The sequence below is a fragment of the Emydura macquarii genome, unplaced genomic scaffold, assembly GCF_026122565.2.
Source record: "Emydura macquarii macquarii isolate MOO-44397 ecotype Brisbane River unplaced genomic scaffold, CSIRO-AGI_Emac_v2 contig_318, whole genome shotgun sequence".
NCBI classification, from domain to species: domain Eukaryota; kingdom Metazoa; phylum Chordata; order Testudines; family Chelidae; genus Emydura; species Emydura macquarii.
Window position 1 is genome coordinate 1,646,467 of NW_027130455.1, and position 22,020 is coordinate 1,668,486.

Below are 22,020 nucleotides of genomic sequence, written 5' to 3' on the forward strand. Positions count from 1 at the left end.
GAGTTTCTGCCAAGAATCGCATACAGCTCCTCGCAAAAGCAGCATGTTTTGGGTGAGGATCCAGAATGGCTGTTAGCTTCCCTAGTTTTCTGATAAGCCTGCCTCAGCTCTTTGATCTTAACGCGGCAGCTATGCATCCCTGTTGTGCCCCTTCTCCAACATGCCGTGAGATATCTTCTTGTAGATATCCAAATTTCTTTTGCTTGCTTGGAGCTGAGCCAGAACAGACTCTTCACCCCACAGAATAATGAGATTGAAGACCTCAGGTTGACTCTAGGCTGGAGTGCGTTTGGTGCATGCTGTCGCCATGATCGGTTGTTCAGTCTCCACACTGACCAAACAGAAAATTGGAATTAAAAATTTCCCAGGGTTTGTGGGGAGGAGCTATTTCCTGTTTACATGGCCACAGTGCAGCAAACTGCGAATGTACAGAGCGGTGACAACAGAGCATTATGGGATACCTCCCGGAGGCCAATGACATCGATTTACATTGCACTCTGCCTACACTGAGGCTCATTCGACCCACAGCATTTGACTTCACCGCTACGCCACTTGTGGAGGTGGTTTTATTAAGTCAAAGTTTACCTCAATTTAGGTCGGCGGGCCTGACATGCCATTGGAGACGCGTACTTTATGACTACATTGTCTTTTTAGACCAGGCCTAAGAGAGAGGGAAGTAACTGAGTGAGCTCTCTGATGACATCTTCTGGAAAGCAGAAGGAGTGGACTGAGTGAGGCACTACCTCATTTAAATATCAACTGCAGTAGTTTGGCGACGTTGGGGTATAATTTGATTGTTTTGTACTTGGGGCCCTTATTTTTTAGAGAATCCTCTTGGGAACCCACCTGGCCAAAGCCTGGACAATGACTAGGTATGGGGGTCACCCTGATGAAAACTGATGTTTGCCAAGATGTGGTAAGAGGCCCTGGACAAAGCTAATTGGCAAAAGGAGAGAAGCTGCATTTTTCTGGCTTGGTGTCGGAAAAAGTTCTTTGGGCAGAAAACTCTGAGGGGGTTCTAAAACTACTGATTGCCTTGTATTGGAGAGAACTGAGTTAAAAGGTCTAAGTGCTTTATGTGGGCAGAACTTATCAGAGTCCAGTTGTCCAGCCAGGGGCAAACAAAGGTCAGAGACCAGCAGCAGTTCCAGTCACCTGAGAAGCTGGCAGAACAACATAACAATTGGGTCCGCAGCCACAGCACCCAGAGCAAAGTGGAAGATGGATTCATCCACAGGCCACAGCTTCCAGCAGGAGAGCGAGAGCAGAGGAATTCACAGCAACCCTCTATGTCCGTCTAGCAACTCATGTGAGGTCTACCTGTCCTAGCTGTTGAAATCATTATAGCAAAACAGGTGGTAGAGCCCCAGAGCTTCCTATGAAACAGGAACCCTGATTTTCCTCGGCTCTTGGGACCAAAACTGTGTGAGAAAGTTGGGGACCCACAAACTGAGAGTGGGAGTTTGGTAGGCAGAACAAACTGCATCAGAAATTCAGTGTCCAAATGTTTGGGACTGTGACTTATGCACCCTGAGGTAAATGGTGGTGGAAGGTGTTAAACTGTAAATATTTGTCCCAACTCAAACTGGTTTTCTCTTTTCTCCACCCCCCCACAAAGTTCATTTATTTAAACCTCTGTGCTTGCGAATGGGTACAGATTTGCCAGGCTCAATGATTATAGGTTCCCAGATTACTGGGTGGGGGCTCAATCCAAAATTGAGAAGAATCCACTAAAATAAGGATCCGGCCCTTGTTACTGATGATGCATTGGCAAAAGAGTTACAATCTGAATGTCTCATTAACTCTACAATGACTAATAAGACTCAATCACCCCATAGAAATAAAGTAGAAGCAGCACTAATCATTGTACTCACAGGCCAATATTTTACAAGTGGTAAAATGTGTCCATAGACAAAACAAATGGAACCAGGTTGAGAGTTATCCGGACAATGCAAAACTGACCAAAAGAGGTAATGGGGAGAGGGCGGCCACACCATATAGTAAACTTCCTATGGCTGGAAGTAGTAACCGAGGGAGATTCAGTTAGTGCTAAATTGCTTAGATAATTAAAATATTGCATGGCACAGACACCAACAGTGAGGAAAATACAAGCACGGTGATCCATGACCCACATTTGCCTGAGCCACTGCCAACTGTTTAGCAGCATACAATCCTCTGGTGGACTGGAACATTGTAGGTATGCAGAGTACCAAATAAAAACCCAGGCTGTTTTGACCGGTACCACCAGCTGCACGCTAGCATCTTGGCATTGATTCATGGGAACAAATAAGAAAACATTCTGTACACTAGATCTCAGCAGCAGACCCGCAGTTGGTGTCCCTGCTTCACCTCCATCCATCCAACTGTGCACGTTCCTCTGGCTAGCACATGCTTTAAAGCAGCTGCAGGCTACTTTATCTTACACCATCATTGGGACTCTGTGCCAATGGGAGTATATTGCCATGAGGATCACTTCCTTGCAGACACCAAATTGACTTCTGGCAGACTTTGTCCTCATTTTGGTGAATACACAATGTGCATATGTAGGAACTGTAAATACTGTACTATTGACACCTGCACATGGAGGTGATGGTAGGGAGAAGAGAGTGATGTGCAGAAATGTATGTATTTATTTACCTGTTTTCAGTGTTGTCTCAAATTGGTACCAGGATATGAGAGAGACAAAGTCAGTGAGGTAATATCAAAAGCTTCCATCAACAGAAGTTGGTCCAATAAATGATATTACCTCACTGACCTTGTCTCTTGCTCTTATTTACCACATTTCAGGAAATAGGGATACCAAACACACTTCCCCACTGATGTGTGTCACACAGTGCATGGGCTGATGGGTATTATGCATAGTGGAGTTCACTGTTAGGCTTCCAGGAAAGCTATTAAAAACAACCTGGAGGGTTAAATCCTGGCCCTATTTAAGTCAGTGGGAATTTTGCCATTGTCTTCAATGGAGTCAGGATTTCCACCTGAATTAGGAAATCGGGCTTTAGAAATAGTGTGCAATACCTTGCCACTGCCCTTTTCAAGAGGAAGACAAGACTTTAAAAGGCACTGACTAAAGACTAAAATGTTGACTCTTACTCATGTATCATTTATCCACCTGCCAGAACTTTCATTCCTTTCAAGCAAGTAGATAAAGCTTGAGATTGTCAAACTATAAAAAATATATTTTAGCCAATACACCTAAATGTTCCTGAGAACACAAAGATCCAGAAATTCAGTCACAGATTAGTCTGAGCAGAAGTACATAAGATCTTTTGATACTGAGCCCTGTGACTGCTTGTTATAAAGATGCTGGCATTTCTGTGGTGAATTTAGTGTTTTTGAAAGTGAATCAGAGCTGTAACCAAAGCCAGTTGAGTGCATCCTCTTTAATACAGATACACCAATGCATGTCAGTCTTAAACTAAAACACTTCTGGTATGCAAGCCCAATAACTCTTTGCACGGAAACAGAAATGAGAAAATGAGATTTTTAGCATCCTGACTGAAATGTCTGATGATAGTTCCTGACTTCTGGGTGGAGTCCCATTAAAGCACCATCTTGTATTTTTGTGTCCTGAAAATACAAGGACGCCATCATTTTCTCTTAAAAAGATATTTCGGTTTTGGACCTTCTACATGAAATTTCACTTAAATCAAGATAGCAGTATGATGCTTTGCAGGGTTGAGAACACAAACTAACTGGGATGTCTGCAAACATATGTTTCACTAACCTCAGTAGGGACATATCCATCTCCTGCTAAATCTGAGAAGCCAATAGGAGTCTTTCCGTTGATTTCTGTGGGAGCTGGATGGGGCCCATTACCAGCTTTGGTTCCGGAAATGATGAGTATGAATATGCTTGGCTAATTCGACTTTTAAAAAAATAATTTGATGGATAATATCAATATTTATTTTAAGCATTTTTTTATTTTTCTGGATTTAAATGTTCACAGTTGCAGGAAACTATGAGTGGCCTCAGGCACTAATTATTTAATGACAGCAGACATTGAGATTCAAAAAATTAAAGTTATAAAATACAAATTGTCAACATCACATTAATATACAAAATGAATATCCTTAAATCAAACTCCAGTCAGTTCTCAAGGAGCATTTATCTTACTTTGCCTATCTGTAAATTTCTATTATTATCAATAAAAACGTTTCTGGATCTGTTTGGATGTGTTGGTGAAATCGACATTTACCGAGAAAAACCTAATCCTTCCAAGGCCAACTATAAAAAACTAATAAACTATGCATTACAAAATTACACCCCTAAAGATTCCTTACAACGTACAACATGCATATAGGAAAGATTGCTGTTACAGACCCATTGCCATCCTGTCATGCTACTGAAGATAACATAGCCCTAGGCATTCTTGTGAGCACAGTTGTAATCAAATGATGATCCTAAAACATCACAATATGGATATTCTTCTCCACTTCCAGGCCTAAACTGTCATGTAGTTTTATGCTGTTGTAACTTGTTGCACTGGGACTAAGGTTTTACAAAATAAATACATTGAAAAGTAAATTGAGTAGGCAAGGACAATAAATTTTATTTAAAAATAAATAAAAACAGGCAAATGTATATAAATGAGATATTAAAATAAGTGAAATTATATCATTAATATATCCAGAGGGGGAAAAAAGGAAAATTAACTAGACATGCCCCTAACCAGCAACTAGATCACTTCCCTCTCACCTTCCCCTGATTATGCCTTTCTTAGATTGTGAGCTTTTCAGGGCAGGGGCATTGTCTTTCTATAGTTTTGTGCAATTGTAACCCAATCCTAATTGGGGCCTTAAGGCATTACTCTAATACATAACCATGGTTGCCTGAGGGTAAGTCTACACAGCAGCTAGATACCCATGGCTAGCCCATGCCAGCTGATTCAGGCTTGGGCCCAGAGGCTGTTTCATTGCTGTGTAGATGCGCTGGATCCTAAGCTCTGGGATGGTCAGAGGGTCCTAGAGGCTTTGGAGGTTGGATGCCATGAGACAACATGTCATTTGGTTTGGTATAATATGGTAGAAACCTGAGGCACTTTCCTCTTTAAAGCTAGATGATTGTGGCTTTGCTCCTCTTCCACATCTTGTTACTCTTTAAAGCCTGTTGACTAATTATGGCATTAATGAACTGGATTACACACAGAAGGGATATGGGAGGGGACTCCCATTTATAAGACTCAGGGCCCTACTCCTCCAAACCCTTAGACTTGTGAGTAACTTTCACCTGCCAGAGTCAGCCCAGCTCAGGCTGCGCCCACCCTCACACCACCGCCCTTGGGCCAGAGCAGGCTGAATGCTGAAGGCCGGTGACCCCCGCTTCCCCCCGTGGCATCCCTTGGACCCGAGCCTTTTCGGAATGTGCCATCCCTGCCCTGCGCTCCCCCCGGCCATGCTGCCATGGGCACTCAGAGGGAGGCCGGCGGGCGCTGACCCTTTACCCCTGGCGCCGGCCCAGCGTGAGGGGCGCTCCCTGCCCACCAGGCGCCGGGCCCGCTTCGATTCCTGCCCCGTGGCCGTGAGAACGGGCCAGGCCCCGTGAGCGGCAGGCAGTAGACCCTGCTGCCCTGGCCGGCGCCGCCTTCCTTCCCCTAGCCCCAGCCGGTCCTCCCCTCTCCACCCTCCCCGGCCTGGCCCGCCACGCTGCCTTTCCCTGGTCAGTGCCACTCCCCTCCTCCCCCTTCCCTGCCCCCAAGACCAGAGCCGCCTCCTCCCTCCCCCCTGGAGGGGCCGCCGCCGCCGCGTTCTTCCTCCCGAATGACACGGCGGGGAGCCGGCTCGCTCCGGGCATGCTGCGCCGCGCTGCGCTGGGGGCTGCCGCCGAGCCTCTGGGCACCAGCCGCCGCCGCTGAGCTGCCGCTCGAGCCGGACCAGGCAGCCCCAAGGCGGGGGACGTTCCGCGTCTCCGGGCTCGGCTCAGCCCAGCCCGCCTGCTCGGAGCCCCGCGGCACCTGGTGATCTCCCGCCGAGTTCGGGGCGCTGCCGCTGGGCTGCTCGACCCGTCCTTCCCTTCCCTTTCCCCTCCCCTCCGCACCTGGCGAGCTCGGAAGGCAGCGAGCGGCCGCAGAAAGTTCAGCGATGCAGCAGGGAGTGTGGGGGCGGCTCGGGGAGTAGCTCAGGGGCTTTGGGCTCAGCATCCACAACCAAAAGTAAAGCCCCGGGAGGGAAAGAGGCGGGGGGTGGGGGGAAGGGCTTCCTTGCAGGGGGGAGCCGGGTTTCTTCGGGCAGATACGGTCCCCCTCACAGCGGATCCCAATGCAACTGCCCGTCCGCCTCCTCCTCTACGTTGTAGTCTGTGCAAACTTTTGCAGCCGTCAGGGCACCACTGCCCAGAGCGGATCTATAAAAGCCTTGCGGTCCTCTAACCTCAGGCGCGATGGTAAGTGGCTTTCTTGTTTCTTATCGCTCGTATTGACAGGACTCATGCAAACCCCGGCGTGAATCCTGCCCCATCCCGGCCCCTTCCTCTCCCTGAAGTGTACCTAGCGCGAGCCCCTTCTCTGTACGCTGTTCCCAGTGCACTGCACAGGGCCCGGGGGGTGCCTGGGATAGCTTACCAGGGCTTGCTGTACATTACCGAGCCGAACCCTACGCATGGCTTGGCTGGGAAGAGAGAACTAACATCTCTCCGGCTGGAGGTGGGTGCTGGACCAAGTGGATGAAAGTTGCCCCAATCCGCTCTTTTCCTCCCAGCCGTGCTGTATGAGTGGGGGACGGGTGCTCCCACGACAGCATTATTCTGCAATCACCTGTAATGCCTCTTGTCTACGGGTGCCCACGCACAAGGCAGGGAAGAGAAGAACCGCTGCAAACTGCTCCGTGTAACTTCAGGAGGCTTTCCAATGGCTCATTGGCTCAGCAGGGCACCTACACTGTTAGTTCTCTGTGTTGCACCCTCTGAGTTGCCTCTAGATTGTAAACTGCTGCCTACAGTATCCACCCTATATTGGGTGCTACTGAACACAAACAACAATAATAATCTGAGCTTTTCCTTCTCTTTGTGTCAATGGCATTAACTGTCTCAGTGACAGTAGATTACCTAAAGATGACTGGCTCTCCCTCAAACACCCTGCCCTAGTGAGGTCTGACTTTTATAAACACTTTGATGGGTCGACTTGAATGGTTCGGTTTTAAGATTTTCTTGTTGGATACTTTGTTTATTTTTGAACCATGCAGCTGTAGTAGTGGCTCCTGTTTAATAAACTCCCGGATTCCGGCACCCAGGTTCTGTACGTCTGTGGCTTTTTTCTTTGAGAGGGGGCAAGGAGGATAAGGGGGAGAGAATGCAATAAGCAGCGAATGATATCCAAACCCACAGTGAGAGTACAACTAGTGCTATTGCTGCTGCTTCAGGGGCTTCCAGCTGCAAACAGCTGTAGCACAACACCACTCCACAGCAGCTATTTGCTTCTTGAAGCCCTTAAGGCAGTAGCATCTCTAAAAGGTTTTGGGATAGGCAGGGCTGTATCAAGTGTCAGATTGTGGGATTTTTCTAATCTCTTCCACCTGTTGTAATGGATTCCTTCAAATTAGCTGCTTTTTGATATGGCTCCAGTCCTAGGCACTCATTACACATTCTTTTTCTAAAGGCCACTTGTGGAAACGGAAAGGTGGCAGCAGATTTTTTTGGGAAGTCTGTTTAGTTACAACCCTTTTCAGAGAGTGTGCCTTACCCTATATGTCCAGAGTATCATAGAAGGACACTTGATGCCCAACTTGCTGTACCTTCTTCCAGATTATAAAGTGATCTAGCTGAAGGTAATAATGTGCTTCTGTCAAGTAAAGGAGCTGCCCCTTCTGAATTCCACTGAAGGGAATTTTGTGATAATTGTTCATAATTTAAAGATAATAATGGCAAAACCTCCTGGTTTGGTTTAGTTTCTTGATTGGGTTGCCACAGTCTTTCTGACTGTTGCCTCTGGTGTAGTTTTGTGTAAGAAGTCCTGCTTTTAAACATTCCAGTCTAGCTTTTTGCTGTTGGAAATCCAAGAATGTAGGCAAAGACAGTTCTTTCTGAAAAATGAACAGAAGTTAAGATGAAGCTTCCAGTTAATCTCTTTCAGTTGTCTGAATTCTTTATTGTGCATAGGCCTGTCTTTAATATTCATTCTCCAGTGTCATGTCCAAGATTGTGCTTTTTGCGTTTTTTATTTTTCATTGTGTCTTGAAGTTAAATTAAGTTTTTGTTAATTGGGGAAATATTTAGTTTTAACTTTGGGGCCATAAATCTAGTAATCTTTTGTATCCATCTGATGATCACCCCAAGAAGTCATGGAGAAATGTTTAGGCATCTTCCCTTTTTCCTAGCTCCTGGAGGAGGAAAAAAGCATATAACTGAAGTTATTTCTATCCTTGCAATCTGATGCAGTCATTCATGTGTCCTTTTGTTAAAAATAGTGTATGTTGGTATAATAAAGATACATGCTCAGTGATTTCACTGAAACTGTTGAATATTTTATTAAGCTTCATATCCTTTTTGTCTGCTGATTTCTCATCTTAAGAAGTGTAGGATGGCCAACTATCACTGACCTGTGCTAAGAAGGCAGCTCACTTATCCAACTTAAACCCCAAACAGGGGTTTCAGAGGAGCTCCCTGAAACAATTTACCCAAAACCTTTTAAAAATGATACGCTTCTCTCTGATCCTCTTTTCACATGGACCATGAGTGGAGCACAGTGATGGATGATGTAAAACTAGTTTTCTCACAAGCTTATGATCAGCTTGAGAATAGATCATTTTACCCCTGAGGAAAAAACCCATCTAGGTTGGCACTGCCACTGTTTCTCATCTTGGGAATTTCCAAGGGAAAGAAGTATGCGTGGCATGATTAGAAAACTGCTTTCATGTCAACTGGGATGACTTGACTTGAGGACTAAGCTTGGTACCTCATAGACTGTAAGATCAGAAGGGACCATTATGATCATCTAGTCTGACCTTCTGCACAACGCAGACCACAGAACTTCATCTACCCACTCCTGTAATAGACCTCTAACCTATGACTGAGTCACTGGAGTCCTCAAATAATGATTTAAAGACTTCAAGGTTCAGAGAATCCACCAGCAAGTGACCCGTGCCCCATGCTACAGAGGAAGGTGAAAAACCCCAGGGCCTATGCCAAGCTGCCCTAGGGGAAAATTCCTTGCCGACTCCAAATATGGCAATCAGTTAAACCAGCCAGACATCCAGAAAGAATTCTCTGTATTAACTCAGAATCCGCTCCATCTAACATCCCTTCACAGGCCAAGCGGCATATTTACCATGAGTAATCTAAGATCAGTCAGTTGCCAAATTAGGCTGTCCCATCATACCATCCCCTCCATAAACTTATCAAGCTCAGTCTTGAAGCCAGGTAGGTGTCTTGCCCCCACTGCTCCCCTTGGAAAGCTGTTCCAGAACTTCACTCCCCTGATGGTTAGAAACCTTCGTCTAATTTCAAGTCTAAACTTCCTGATGGCCAGTTTACATCCATTCGTTCTTATGTCCACATTGGTGCTGAACTTAAATAACTCCTCTCCCTCCCTGTATTTATCCCTCTGATGTATTTATAGAGAGCAATCATATCTCCCCTCAGCCTTCTTTTGGTTTGGCTAAACAAGCCAAACTCTTCGAGTCTCCTCTCATAAGGCAGGTTTTCCATTCTTCGGATCATCCTAGCAGCCCTTTTCTGCACTGTTCCAGTTTGAATTAATCTTTCTTAAACATGGGAGACCAGAACTGCACACAGTATTCCAGATGAGGTCTCACCAGTGCTTTGTATAATGGTACTAACACCTCCCTGTCTCTACTGGAAAAACCTTGCCTGATGCAGCCTAGGACTACATTAGCTTTTTTCAAGCCACATCACATTGGTGGCTCATTATCATCCTGTGATCCTTTAAGGCTGGCTCCCACTGAAGTCAATGAGGCTGATAATTGACTTCAATGAGAGCAGGATTGGGCTCTTTTTTGACAGCTGTGAGTGTATATAAAATTGCATGTTTACTATTGGGCCTACTGGATGGGACATATGGGCCATATTATGGCCAGCCCTGCACAGGTACCTGGGGGTGCACACACAAGGAACCTCTCTCTCTTGTGCACCCACACAGAAGCCAGACACAATTGCATTCCTTGCACTCTAGTGAGTGTTAGCCACATGAAAGTGGTAAGAAGGGGATGGCCAGCAGAGCTGAACATAAAGGGGAGTCCCCGCCATGCTTCTTACAGGGTGTAACTTCAGTTATGCTCCTGCTATATTTTGGGAAGCTCCAGGACAAGCTGTTCTTACACAAGGCACAATGCATCCTGGTGCTGCTGCTGGGGAGAGCAGCGGTACCGCACACCCAAAGCAGTGGCTAATAGGCCAGATTGAATTCAAATGATTATGAACAGGACAGTTGCTTGAGCTTGTTGACTAAAGGCCTGTTTTTGGAGCCAAAGGACATGAGTTACAGTCCAGGCTGTCTTGGTTTAGCCTGAAAGAAGTGAGCATATTTGTAAATTGCACTTACTGAAGACTGAGGTTGATTTGAACAGAAGCCAATACATGAAGGGCAGCACTTACTATTTTTTGATATTTTAATGACTATCAATCCAAACCAGACAGTGCTTCCTGTTGAAGACGTTAAGACTATAAATGATCTATTTAAAGGATACAGTCTCATGACTCCTTTGTCCTCTTGAAAGGACAGGTGTTGATGACTCAGCTGCCCAGTTTAGCAAAAATATTTTTAAAAAGTTACAGTTACAATTTGGGGTTGTCTACAGTAGTCGTTGTGCACCAGGTGATATGTATTTAACATGTTAGCAGATTCTTCAGAGTCAGTCCATTGAAGTTAATCAGAGATTTACACATGGAGGGCTTACAGGATTGGGCCTTTACCTTCTCTGCTTCAGTTTCCCCATCTGTAATAGACAGAGATTCTTGCCTGTATCCAGGTACACACAGGTGTAGTGCGCTTTTTGTAAAATATAAACATGTAAAGCCCTTAAGACTCAGCATTTCTGAAACTGGGGATCCTGACCCAAAAGGGGGTAACATGGCTATTGTAGGGGCATTGCAATATTGCCACCCTTACTTCTGTGCTGCCTTCAGAGCTGGACGCCCAGCCTGTGGCCACCACTCTCTGGCTAAAAAATACTGAGCACCTATTTATTACATTGCTCCCAGACCCTCTTGCTATTTCCCTGGACTCCTTCCCACTTCCCTTTTCTATGTTCTGTCCCCCTCCTCTGTGTTTACCAACCCAAACTCCCTCCTCTGGGGGAGTAACACTATCAGACTGCTCCTTTCCTGGGCTTCTTATAGTCATTGCAGCCCCAAACACACCTCCTTTCTGCCAGGGAGTGACTGCAGACTGCTTCTCTGCAGCCCCCACATAGTGTCAGCTTCATCCCTTTATAGGCCCAATCTGTTCCTTCCCAGTGGAACTTCATCTTCCATTAGGCTTTATTGAGCCCTGGCTCTCCTCCATGTGTGGCATATAAAGTTAATTGACCTAATTTAACCTTCTTTGCCTTGTCTGGGGTGAACACCCCATCACAGTGTGTAAGAGAAATTTAAATTGTATCTTATTACCTATTACGAGAAAACATTTGTAGGTGTGCGCTCAATCTCAGTATGCACATCAGATATTAAATACCAAAGTTTAAACAATACGCAGACAAACCAAAATGGAACAGAGCAACCTACTTTTCAATAAGATAAAAGGTTTGGGGCATGGCATCAGATTCTGCTGTCATATATGCTGGGGTAAATTGGAATGTTTACCTCAGTGTAGTTGAGATAAGACTCTGGACCACGAGGTTTTCTATTTAAATCTAGTACATTTCATTGAGTATTTATGTAATGAAAGTTTAGATGGACACTGTCTGCATCATGTCGTGATTACTTTTAAAAAGGACCCTGGTAATGTGAAATCTAGTAAATTGTTAAACATGAGCTAAAAGTAGTTTCAAGTATGTCTTCACTTATTTCTGCGGCCCACTGAGCAATCTTGTGGTTTTAGAAAAAAATATTTGCCTAACCTGTAATAATAAAAGAAATTTAGACTCAAGCATCGCTTCGCTGTCAGTCGGTGGTGTCTTTATCTACATAATTAAGTGTTTGGACTAAAAAACAAGGAAAATTAGAGGGAAATTATAACTGTTAATTCAGCAGCAATGATGGCGTTCTTCAAAGGAGCCTGCAAATGTGTTTTCTCAAATAGATTTATATCACACAGTGGGAAGTCATTTCCATTGGAGACTCTCCATTTGGTGTCTGAATTATAGTGCTTCTTACTATTGAAAATTATTGAATGGTACTATTAGTAATAACTTGGGCGCTGCCAAATTCATGGCTGTGAAAAATGTGTCATGTACCGTGAAATCTGGTCTTCCCCATGAAATCTGGTCTATACTATAGGGTAAAAGCATACAGAATTGCACAGCGTTTCTCAAACTGGGGATCCCAACCAAAAAGGGGGTTGCGGTATTACCACCCTTTTGTGCTGCCTTCAGAGCTGGCTGCCTGGCCAGCGGCCACCGCTGTCCAGCCACCCAGCTTGGAAGGCAGCACTGCCACCACAGCTATAGGGGTGACATAGTATGGTATTACCACCCTTACTTCTGCGTTGCTGCTGCTGGTGGCACTGCCTTCAGAGCTGGGCAGCTGGAGAGTGGTGGCCACAGGTTGGGCATCCAGCTCTGAAAGCAGCACAGAAGTAAGGGTGGCAATACCGCAACGCCCCTTCAATAGCCATGTGACCCCCTTTTGGGTCAGGACCCCCAGTTTCAGAAATGCTGAGTCTTAAGGGCTTTACACATTTATATTTTGCCATTTTAAAATACATATTCATGCTTTGTTACAACACTGTAAAATTTAAGATTTAAATATCTGAAACCGTGAGATTCAAGATTTTTAAAATGCTATGACTGAAATTTACAAAAATGGACTGTGAATTTGGTAGGACCCTAGTAATAACCTTACAAACTTAATTTGAAAACCTGATTGTTGTTTTCCTTTAATTTATAGAAATTGAACTTCATTGTTTTTAAATTCTAAAATGATGGCTCCCCCGCTCCCCCAAATCCTGCGGTGGGACAGAATTTTGTAACTGACCTATGAAGAGATGTAAATGGGAAAATCACAGGGAATTATTAAGTCCCTAATCCTTCAAAGACATGCATGTACTTAATTTTCAGCATATAAGAACCCAGTGAGCCAGATCCACTGTGGATCTGTGGCAATGAATCTATGAAAACATACACTGGTCCAGTGAAACTAATTACATGCTTGAAGTTAAGCCTGTGTATAAATCTTTGTAGGATTAAGGCCTGTATTTTTATTTTCTATACCATGTAAATGAGGGGGGAGGAAAGCAGATAGAGTAAGAAAAAGTGTTATGATGGGTTACAAAAAATAGTATTGAAGTTAGAACAAAACTTCAGTTCTGCTTTTTCAGAGAGCAGCAAAAAGTTGTAATAACATTTTTGAAAGCTCCAGTTGAAAATTGAATCGCATGACAAATATTTGTTTTGAACTGCTCTAAGCAGTTGTCACCCTCTTTGCATGGTTATGTGCTCTTGTTGGCACTGGAATTTAAGGTATTTGAGTTGAAAGTAAAATTTCTTTTTAAAGCAGTTGCTTGACAACTTTCCAGAATGCAAACGGCAAAAATGGAGACTGCACTTTGATGTTTAAAACATTATTTTGTGAAAAACTATATTATTTTTTTAAAATAAGAAAGAATTTACATTAAAATAGAGAGTCCAAGACAAATAATCTTGCAGTAAAATAATACACAGATTGAGGACATTGCATTGCTGACCCATTTTCACCAGGCCAAACATAAACCTTACCTAAAAGGAACCAAATCTGCAAAAAAAATGTATTACTTATATAGTAAAAGGTCTCTTCAGGGATTGGATTTTCATTTCACTGATAATATATATACAAAAGGTGCAGTAGAATGTTTATCATGCTGTTGAATTTTCATACTTATGATGGAATTATCAGTACTAATATGTATTATACTTAACTGCAGCAAACCAGAGTACAAGTGTATTCCCATTAATAACAAATTAAATGACTAATTTTTAGATTTTAAATTCTTCCATGGATGCGCTTTGTCTCCATACTTGTGTGTAGATATCATCATGCTATAGGTGAGACTCTCAGCAAATGTCCAGCAGGAGGCCTATCCGCTGTTTAAATCTTAAGTGGGACTTCAGAGGTATACAGGCTCTGTGCTGGCACTCTGCACAGCGGGGAATCTCACGCCTTATGAATTTAAAACAATCACCTAACATTCTGACATAGAAACAAGTTCAAGTTGATTGGTTAAACTGCATCACACAAAGATCCCACTAGTTAAAATCTAACAATCATAGTGTATATAAGAGTTTTATTCCCCATGTTGTGACAGAATTTTCCTAGGAAGGGACATTGTTAGATAGACTCTTGCCTCTTCCTGATGAAGCTCTTTGGGTTGAAATGTTGGAATGGTTTTCGTGGCAATTTGTTATGAATCAGTGTCCTGTTTATAAAGCTAGATAAATGTCCTGTTTACAGTGACAGCGAATATGCTTTCTTTTGGGAACATGGTTTGGCTCTCGTGTTTTGGTAGGGAATAAATCCTGCCTGATTTCAAGCTTCTTGTGGCATTTGAGTACTCAGTTTTTGGTTTCGTTCCTTATTTTTTATCTTTATCCCATGTTGCAAAGGCCAATGTCACTCATTTGGCAAGCAGAGAATCCTGCATACTAGGGACTGTGCAGGAGGACACACTTTGCCTTCTGAATAAACTTCTGCTAATGCATTTCAACCCTGGTGTGCCTGGTCGGTATGAGGTTGTACTCTATAAAACTATTGATCAAACGCTAATTCCATGAAAAGCTTGAAGAGCAACAGCCTTGACCTTGCTCCCACTGAAATCAATGACAAAACTCCCACTGGCCCCATTGGAAGCAGGATCTCTCTCAAATTAACATACGATGAAAAGAAAGGTTGGTGAGTTCTGTGGAGTGGTTGGTCATGTCTGGCTCCAGGTGTACGTTAGAGTATTCAAATTACTGTTACATTTAATTAGTGATTGAACAGTGGGGAGGGGGGAACCCTTAGCACTGGTAGCCATGAACAGAGAATGCAAATATTCAACAAGCTGTAGCAAAAATGCAGAACATTGAGAGTTCAAAGTGCCCAGTTGGTCTTCTGCCTCTGGTGAGAATCTGAGTGTGTGTCATCCACAGGATATCCTACAAGACCCTACAAGTGCACAGTACATTTCCAAACCAGGCCTTAAGGAAACCTGTATTTTTTATGTCTCCAAATGGGTTTGCATTTTATTTTAAAAAGACATGGAGTGGATTCTGAGGGATTCTTTTTTTCCTGGATCAGTGGCAGAAAGTTTCTCTCAGTGTTCTAGAACTTCCAGTACTTGCACTTTTTTTCCCCCTAATTTGATGTGACCTACCACAAAACTGAGAATTGAAAATAAGGTGAACCCAGATTAGTTACATAGTAGGGATGTAAATACATATTCATAATTACGAATAGCCGGAATAGTGTGATATTTGGAAATTACATTTCACATCTTTGGGCCCTCAACTTTACAGCAAGAAATCACTTAAAAATGATTTGCAAACAACAAATAGGTGATGTCAGCACAGCTGATTGGGCAAATGATGCCTTTAGATTTGTAGCCCTTCTCCATGGAAACAGACACCTTTCACACAGCTGTGTAATCATGACGTCTCAGTAGGGATGATCATTGTTAGGAATGATTTCACTGTCTTATAAGCATGTCAGAAAAAAGGGTTTAAAACCTTATCACAGAAACCCAGGGAGAACTTGCTGCATTTGACACACATGGATGAGCGCAAAGTTTCTGCACGCCTGTTATTTCTTTCATGGAGCCAGAATCTCTGTCTGTGTCATGGTGTTAATAGACTGAGCAGAACCCATACGCCCTGCAAGTGGCCAGGTAGCTACTCATCTCCAGCCCAGGGATGGTCTGTAACTCTATCTCCCACTTTCCAGACCCTTGTAAATGATGTTTGCCAGCTGTACCGTGGAGTGAGTCAGGTTCTTGCAGCAATCTGACAGACAGCTATGGAGAAACTTTAAAGGTCTGCACAATGCTTCAGCTTCACTCCCAGCCGATAGCTGTAGCAGTAAGACAGGAGAAAAAACAAGGGCATTAGGGCAAAGAACTGCCCCCCCAAGGCACTCTGGAAGATGAAGAGGACAAAGAGTATCCTTCACCTCCCTATGAAGTCATCCTCCCTAATAGAAATGAGTGACGTGTAGAGGGGCAATCCACTCTCCCCCAAGGTTACAGTAACCGCTATGGTCGTAGCTCAGAGGAGCATGAGGGTTGCTGGTGAGGGGTGGAGAGGAAGCTGTTTTGTGGGGCAAGAATACCATGAAACAGAGTCGTATCACAGCGTGTATCCTGATACAGCTTTGCATGATAAATGAATCCCTTAGTTTCTGCATGCCTATCTGAAAGTTGATTTCTTTGTGGTGGTGGGTGGAAATAAAATGGCAAAAACAACCACTGAAGACTGCCACCATGGTGCCTGTTCCTTTGCATGTGTCTGCAATCTGGTTGTATCCTGTTGCATAGAGAAATTCAAGAAAGTTGCAAGGAACACATCACAATACCTTAGATGGACTGGATCAGATTAATTTATAGGCTTTTAAACAAATTAACAGAAAATCTCTTTAAGCACTTCAATTGCTTCTCTTTTTACCCACCTGGCAGGATCTCAGGTCAATATTTTCCCCAGGAGCCGTAGTGTAACAAATCCAGCTTCTAATATTAAGTTTTTGAGATGTCAGCAACTCCCACAGGAGAAATATAAAATTCTGAATGCAGGTCTTGTCAGGTAAATTACCTTTCAGGTTATTTAAAAAGCTGATGATCAGAATATTGGCTGTGTAACAATCTTGTCTTATTTTTCATGAAGAGAGAGAGAGAGAAAGAGAGAGAGAGAGAGAGAGTTGTGCCTCTGCAGTGGAGTAGTTTAAAATTCAAGTACAAATGATTGTTGTTTGGAAAACATAACTATTTAGCATTTTGTTTTCAAAAAGATGCCACTGGCAGGTTGGCGAAACCAGAACAATAATACCAGCAACTATCCAGTTTCTTTCTAATGGCCCTGGCTGTATTACCACAGTTCAACAGCACCTGCTTATGTTTTTCTCACGTTTCACAGGGCTAGGAGTTAACCCATTTCCTTTGTTTGTTCCTATCATCGTCTTTTTTTTTTTTTAAACTGGGCTGCATATGTTTATGGCCTAAACCAAAGTCTGGGCTCGGCATTGCTGTTATCAGGGACAACCTACCACAGATTCTTTCCTTATTAGTTTGATGGCTTTCATGTCACTTTAAAAATCCTGCAGGTCCCAGTTAAAATGGACAGTCAGATGCCTGACTCTGATTATCAGAATCTAGTCAACTCTAGAGTTTATTGTGGTCAAAGAGTGTTATCATCTGGTGTTCATTAGCCCATGTGAAATGAAGTGATAGTCTCATCAGGTTTGGACAAGGATTGACTTGCGATGATGAAAGAACTGCTAAGAAGTGATCCATTCAAATCCATAGAGGCATTAGCTGGGTTTTTATAGGGGAGCTTCCACTACCCATACAGTTTCTGATATGCACACCTATGGTTCCATCCATATCTGTAGTGGGTACTGTTAAAGTAGACATTCAGCAACATTTAAGTATACAATGGTGTATGGGATACCAAAGTTTTCCTATATTTAGACACGATTTTTTGGTAATAGCCAGTAATTATTGCCTTATGAAGACCCTTCTGGCCCTGAAGAAGTAATAAATAATTTGAGAATTGAAGTCCAGTTTTCAGTGTTCTCAGGCTTTCCAATCACTACATTCACTTTATTGAAAACAAAGAGATTGCCTTCGATAACTTCCAGCCAATTATTTTTCTTACAGGCAAAATTATGATTGCAACCACAAAAATCTGGAATGCATTTTAGCCACAGAGGCATTTTAATTCAAATGTCTGTAAAGATTATAGATATTGCCAAAATTATTAAAGGGATGGTATCAGCGTGAAATCTAGTTCATTTAAAAAACTATATTAAAAGTAGTTTCAGTAAGCAGTGAAACAGACTATACATAAAATGCTGTTGGATGCATGAAGTAAAGAAACTGAAAGCATTAGATAAATTTATCTTTAATTTGTTTCAATTATGGTCATTTTAGTTGTTTCTTCTAAGAATTTAGAGATAAAGGGTAATTTTAATTTGTTAGTGACTCTTTACAGGGTAATTGTCAAATTGTTTAGTCATAGAATGTAGGTTTTGATTTATAAATTAATTTTATAAAACATAGCACAAACAAAAATTGTAATAATTTGTTAAAAAGAAAAATTCATAGGTTCATCGATTCCAAGGCCAGAAAGGACCATTGTGATCATCTAGTCTGACCTCCAGTATAACACAGACCATAGAACTTCCCCATATAATTCCCATGTCTTTTAGAAAAACATGCAGTCTTGATAGAAAATTGTCAGTGATTAAGAATCCACCACAACCCTTGGCAAATTGTTTCAATGGTTAACTGACCTCACTGTCTAAACTTTGTCTTATTTCCAGTCTGAATATGTCAAGCTTCAGCTTCCAGCCACTGAATCATCTTAGGCTTGGTCTACACTTACATCAGCAATTTGGCAGCAATCGATGGGAGTTACGCAAAGTATGCAAAGAACTTGCGTAACTCCAGTTGACTGCTGTGCTTCTCTTCTGCGCACCGTCTTCACTGCACTGCAGTGCTACGCCACTTGAGGAGGTGGTTTTAATACGTTGACTTCTGGATCGACTGAGTGGGACTTCACTGACCACTCAGTCGATCCAGATAAGTCGATCTGACGGCGGTGACTTTGCCGCCATAAGTGTAGACATGGCCTTAGACTTGTTTTTTTTTTTAAATGGAAGAACACATTATTTATATATTCCATGTTCCCCATAGAGATACTTATAGACTGTAATCAAGCCACCTGTTAACCTTGTTTGTCAGGCTAAATAGATTGAGCTCTTTGAGTCTATCAGGATAAGGAATGTTTTCTAATCATTCTTGTGGTTCTTCTCTGAACGCTCTCCAATATCCGTTTTGAATTGTAGTCACCAGAACTTTCACTATCTGGACGATTGGCTCCTTGAAGTGAAGCTCATCTGTATTTTAGAATAAATTAAAGAGCATTTTAATTTTAATTTTAGTCTCTCTCCACCAAGAGACTATCTAAATGGTTTTGGGGGTGCATTTTAACCTGTTACAAAGTCTGGGGGGGTGTATCTCCCTCCCAGAGTGATTGCTCGTGCCCCTACTGAAAACATACCCATCTCAGATATTTCAAGGCCGCCACCTGGTTTTTGGAACACACCTTTTTCCCAGCACTACACTCTGTACCTACTTCCAGAGCTGACGCTGCTTTTGGTGATGCTGTTCAACGGTCTGTACTGAATCCACCTCCTTGGCACCCTCCTCTGTACTGAGGTGCTTCTTGGAAATCTCATGAAGAAGAGCACCCATAGGGACAATACGCTGAAAAAGCTACTTACCATGTAAGGTAACGAGTTCTTCGAGATGTTTTGTATCTGCTGTGCTCCACTACCCGGCACTCTACCTTCTTCCCCTCCGTTCCAGAGTCTTTCTTTCTGGACTTAGTGGTGGAGAAGGAACAGGAATGGCAGCGGGTCTGACCTCCCCTATATATGCTCACATTGAAGCACGAGGATGTGTAGGACACAGGCACGGCCCGTGGACACTGCTGATGAAAATGTTCGATCAGGAGTGCACGGGAGATTGTACATTCTGAAGCAGAACACCCATAGGGATGAAACATGTAGAAGAACTCCAGGTGCCGTACAAAGTAAGTAACTTCTTCTTTTTGCAGACACATAACAGTTTTAATTAAACTTTCATTGGGAAGATTTTTCAGCTGCAGGATGTTATTTCTGGTCATAATGGGAGAATAACCAATAGCTTGGTAACTATGATGTGGAAAACCCAGTTTTAAGTCCCAGGGCTGAATCAGGCATAGCAGGGACTTGAATCTGATTCTCTCCCATCGTCGGAGGTACCCTAACCACCAGGCTCTTGGCTTTTGTGCAGTAAGTCTCTGTGACAGTTCATGGGGTATCCAAGTCTGTGAGTCACCTTGTTATTCCCAGTCTGCAGTGGGAGGGAGTCTTGCTTGTGGTAAGTAAGTATTAGTTCCTAACACAACCAGCCTGTTAGCCACTCAAGCACTCTCCTCTGAGCTATGCCAGCCTTAACTTTGCCTTGCAGATTAACTGTAGATCCCACCCCCCCAGTCCCGAGTCCCTTTGAAACACTCCCCTGTGATATCCCGCCCTTGACGCTAGCTACTCAGAGAAATCTTTGTTCCTTTGCCCCCAAAGGAGCAGTGTACCCCAGTTTTACCTTAAATCACTGCTCCGTATAACACACAGCCCTTGTAATGAAACAAAAGCAGGTTTATTTGAGAAAGAATAGAGATTCCACTAGAAACAAAAGTGAGTGATGACAAACTGATGGTTACAATACAAAATTAAATAATAAAACGTGAACTAGGGTGGATGCTTATTAATAGCTACCTTTCTAAGCTAATAAAGTAGGTGTTCCCCAGAAAGTCCAGTCTGCTTCAGAACTGGCTGGCTTCACAGGAACCTGGATCCAATCTTTCATGAAAAACACTCCTGCTTAACAAGATGTGTCCTCAGTGAAATGGACCCAGAGTGCCTCTCCCCACTCTGTGCTATATTGAATCAATCTTTTGTCTTTTATAGGCAGGGTGATCCCATGTCTGTTACAATGTTTCCTTTTTTTACCTTCTAGTAGTTTGTTTGCAGTTGTCTTTGATGATTTTTATTGACTGGGATGTTCTGGGGTGGGGCATTAGTAGACTTGCTGGTTGAGTAGGGGCGTGGGAGGGCAGTAATTCCCTCCTGCATGAATATGCTATCACAGAGTAATATCACTTCCTGGTGACTCCTTTTAACCTTAAGACCATAAGGACATAACTTCTATATAGTTACATTATTCCTTAAATATTACCCATATATACATCACATCATAATTATGAACATCGAGCTTCCAGTAGAGACCTTCCATGTTACCCTGGATGGACAAATACCATGTAAGCAATGTATTTGATGTAGTGAGCTGGTCAGGTGTGAGAGGAGAGTTGTTTGCAAAGAACAGGAGACCCCTTGCCCAGGGGCCTTTGTGTCACTCCTCCCCCTCTGGTATTGATGCAGTAGGGTTAGCTACTGACCATTCCACGGGCATCAGTTCTGGGATCTCTTTACTGAATGGGGCCTCTTGCTCTCATTTTGTCCATATGCACAGCAACAGCTTCACGGCTGTGATAAGCTTTTAGTATATTGATGTGTAGTGTCTGTGGGCAACCTCACCTGCAGATTATAGATAATTTGATTAATCCTTTCCATAACCTCAAAAGGTCCTTCCCATGAATTTTGCATTTTGTACTTTTTTACTGGGTTTAACAAATTAATACTAAATCCCCCCATCATCAAGTCTTTCACAGGGATTTCTGTGCTACCATCCTGGCTGCAAGAAATTTACAGTCTAAGGTGGAGGGCATAGCAGATTGCATGGTGTGTGTAGATGCAGAGGGGCTCTGGGTGGCGTCTAACTGTCCCTTACTAAGTACCTGATCCAGGGCCCACTGAAGACAATAGAAAGATTCCACTTGACTTTTATGGACTCTGGATCAGCTTCTAAGAAGTGGGGCTACCATTTAACCCACTGTTATGTTAGTAAACATTTTTTGATTAACATAGTATCTGATTCCACAGGCCTTCCCTTTCGTTCCCCTTTTGTGTGTTTATAAAAGAACATGAGTTATTGATCTGTCTTTTTTCTTACAACATATAGTGGGAATGGCAGCCCTTCTGAGATAATGTTGGCTCATATACTGCAGTGGTGGAGGATAAGCACCTGGTCATCCTGTGTATTGTTTTATGTTTTATTGTTTTATATTTTTTACAGTGCACAAA

At 43.1% G+C, this 22,020-nt stretch overlaps 1 protein-coding gene and 1 long non-coding RNA gene across 4 annotated transcripts in view; one reads left to right on the forward strand and one right to left on the reverse strand.

Moving 5' to 3' along the window:
• Positions 1–5,738: 5,738 nt before the first annotated feature.
• The window catches only part of PDGFD (platelet derived growth factor D), a 175,448-nt gene continuing 159,166 nt past the window's right edge, over positions 5,739–22,020 (forward strand). For all 3 annotated transcript variants that reach the window (XM_067567692.1, XM_067567707.1, XM_067567697.1), the window contains exon 1: positions 5,739–6,384. In XM_067567692.1, coding sequence (XP_067423793.1) covers positions 6,261–6,384 — 124 coding nt within the window. In that variant the 5' untranslated portion in view covers positions 5,739–6,260. The remainder of the gene's footprint in view (positions 6,385–22,020) is intronic.
• LOC137165698 (uncharacterized) lies at positions 10,116–11,366 on the reverse strand. The gene is made up of 2 exons (XR_010923462.1): positions 11,314–11,366; positions 10,116–10,889 (listed from the first exon to the last, which is right to left on the reverse strand). It is a non-coding gene; the product is annotated as an uncharacterized lncRNA (long non-coding RNA).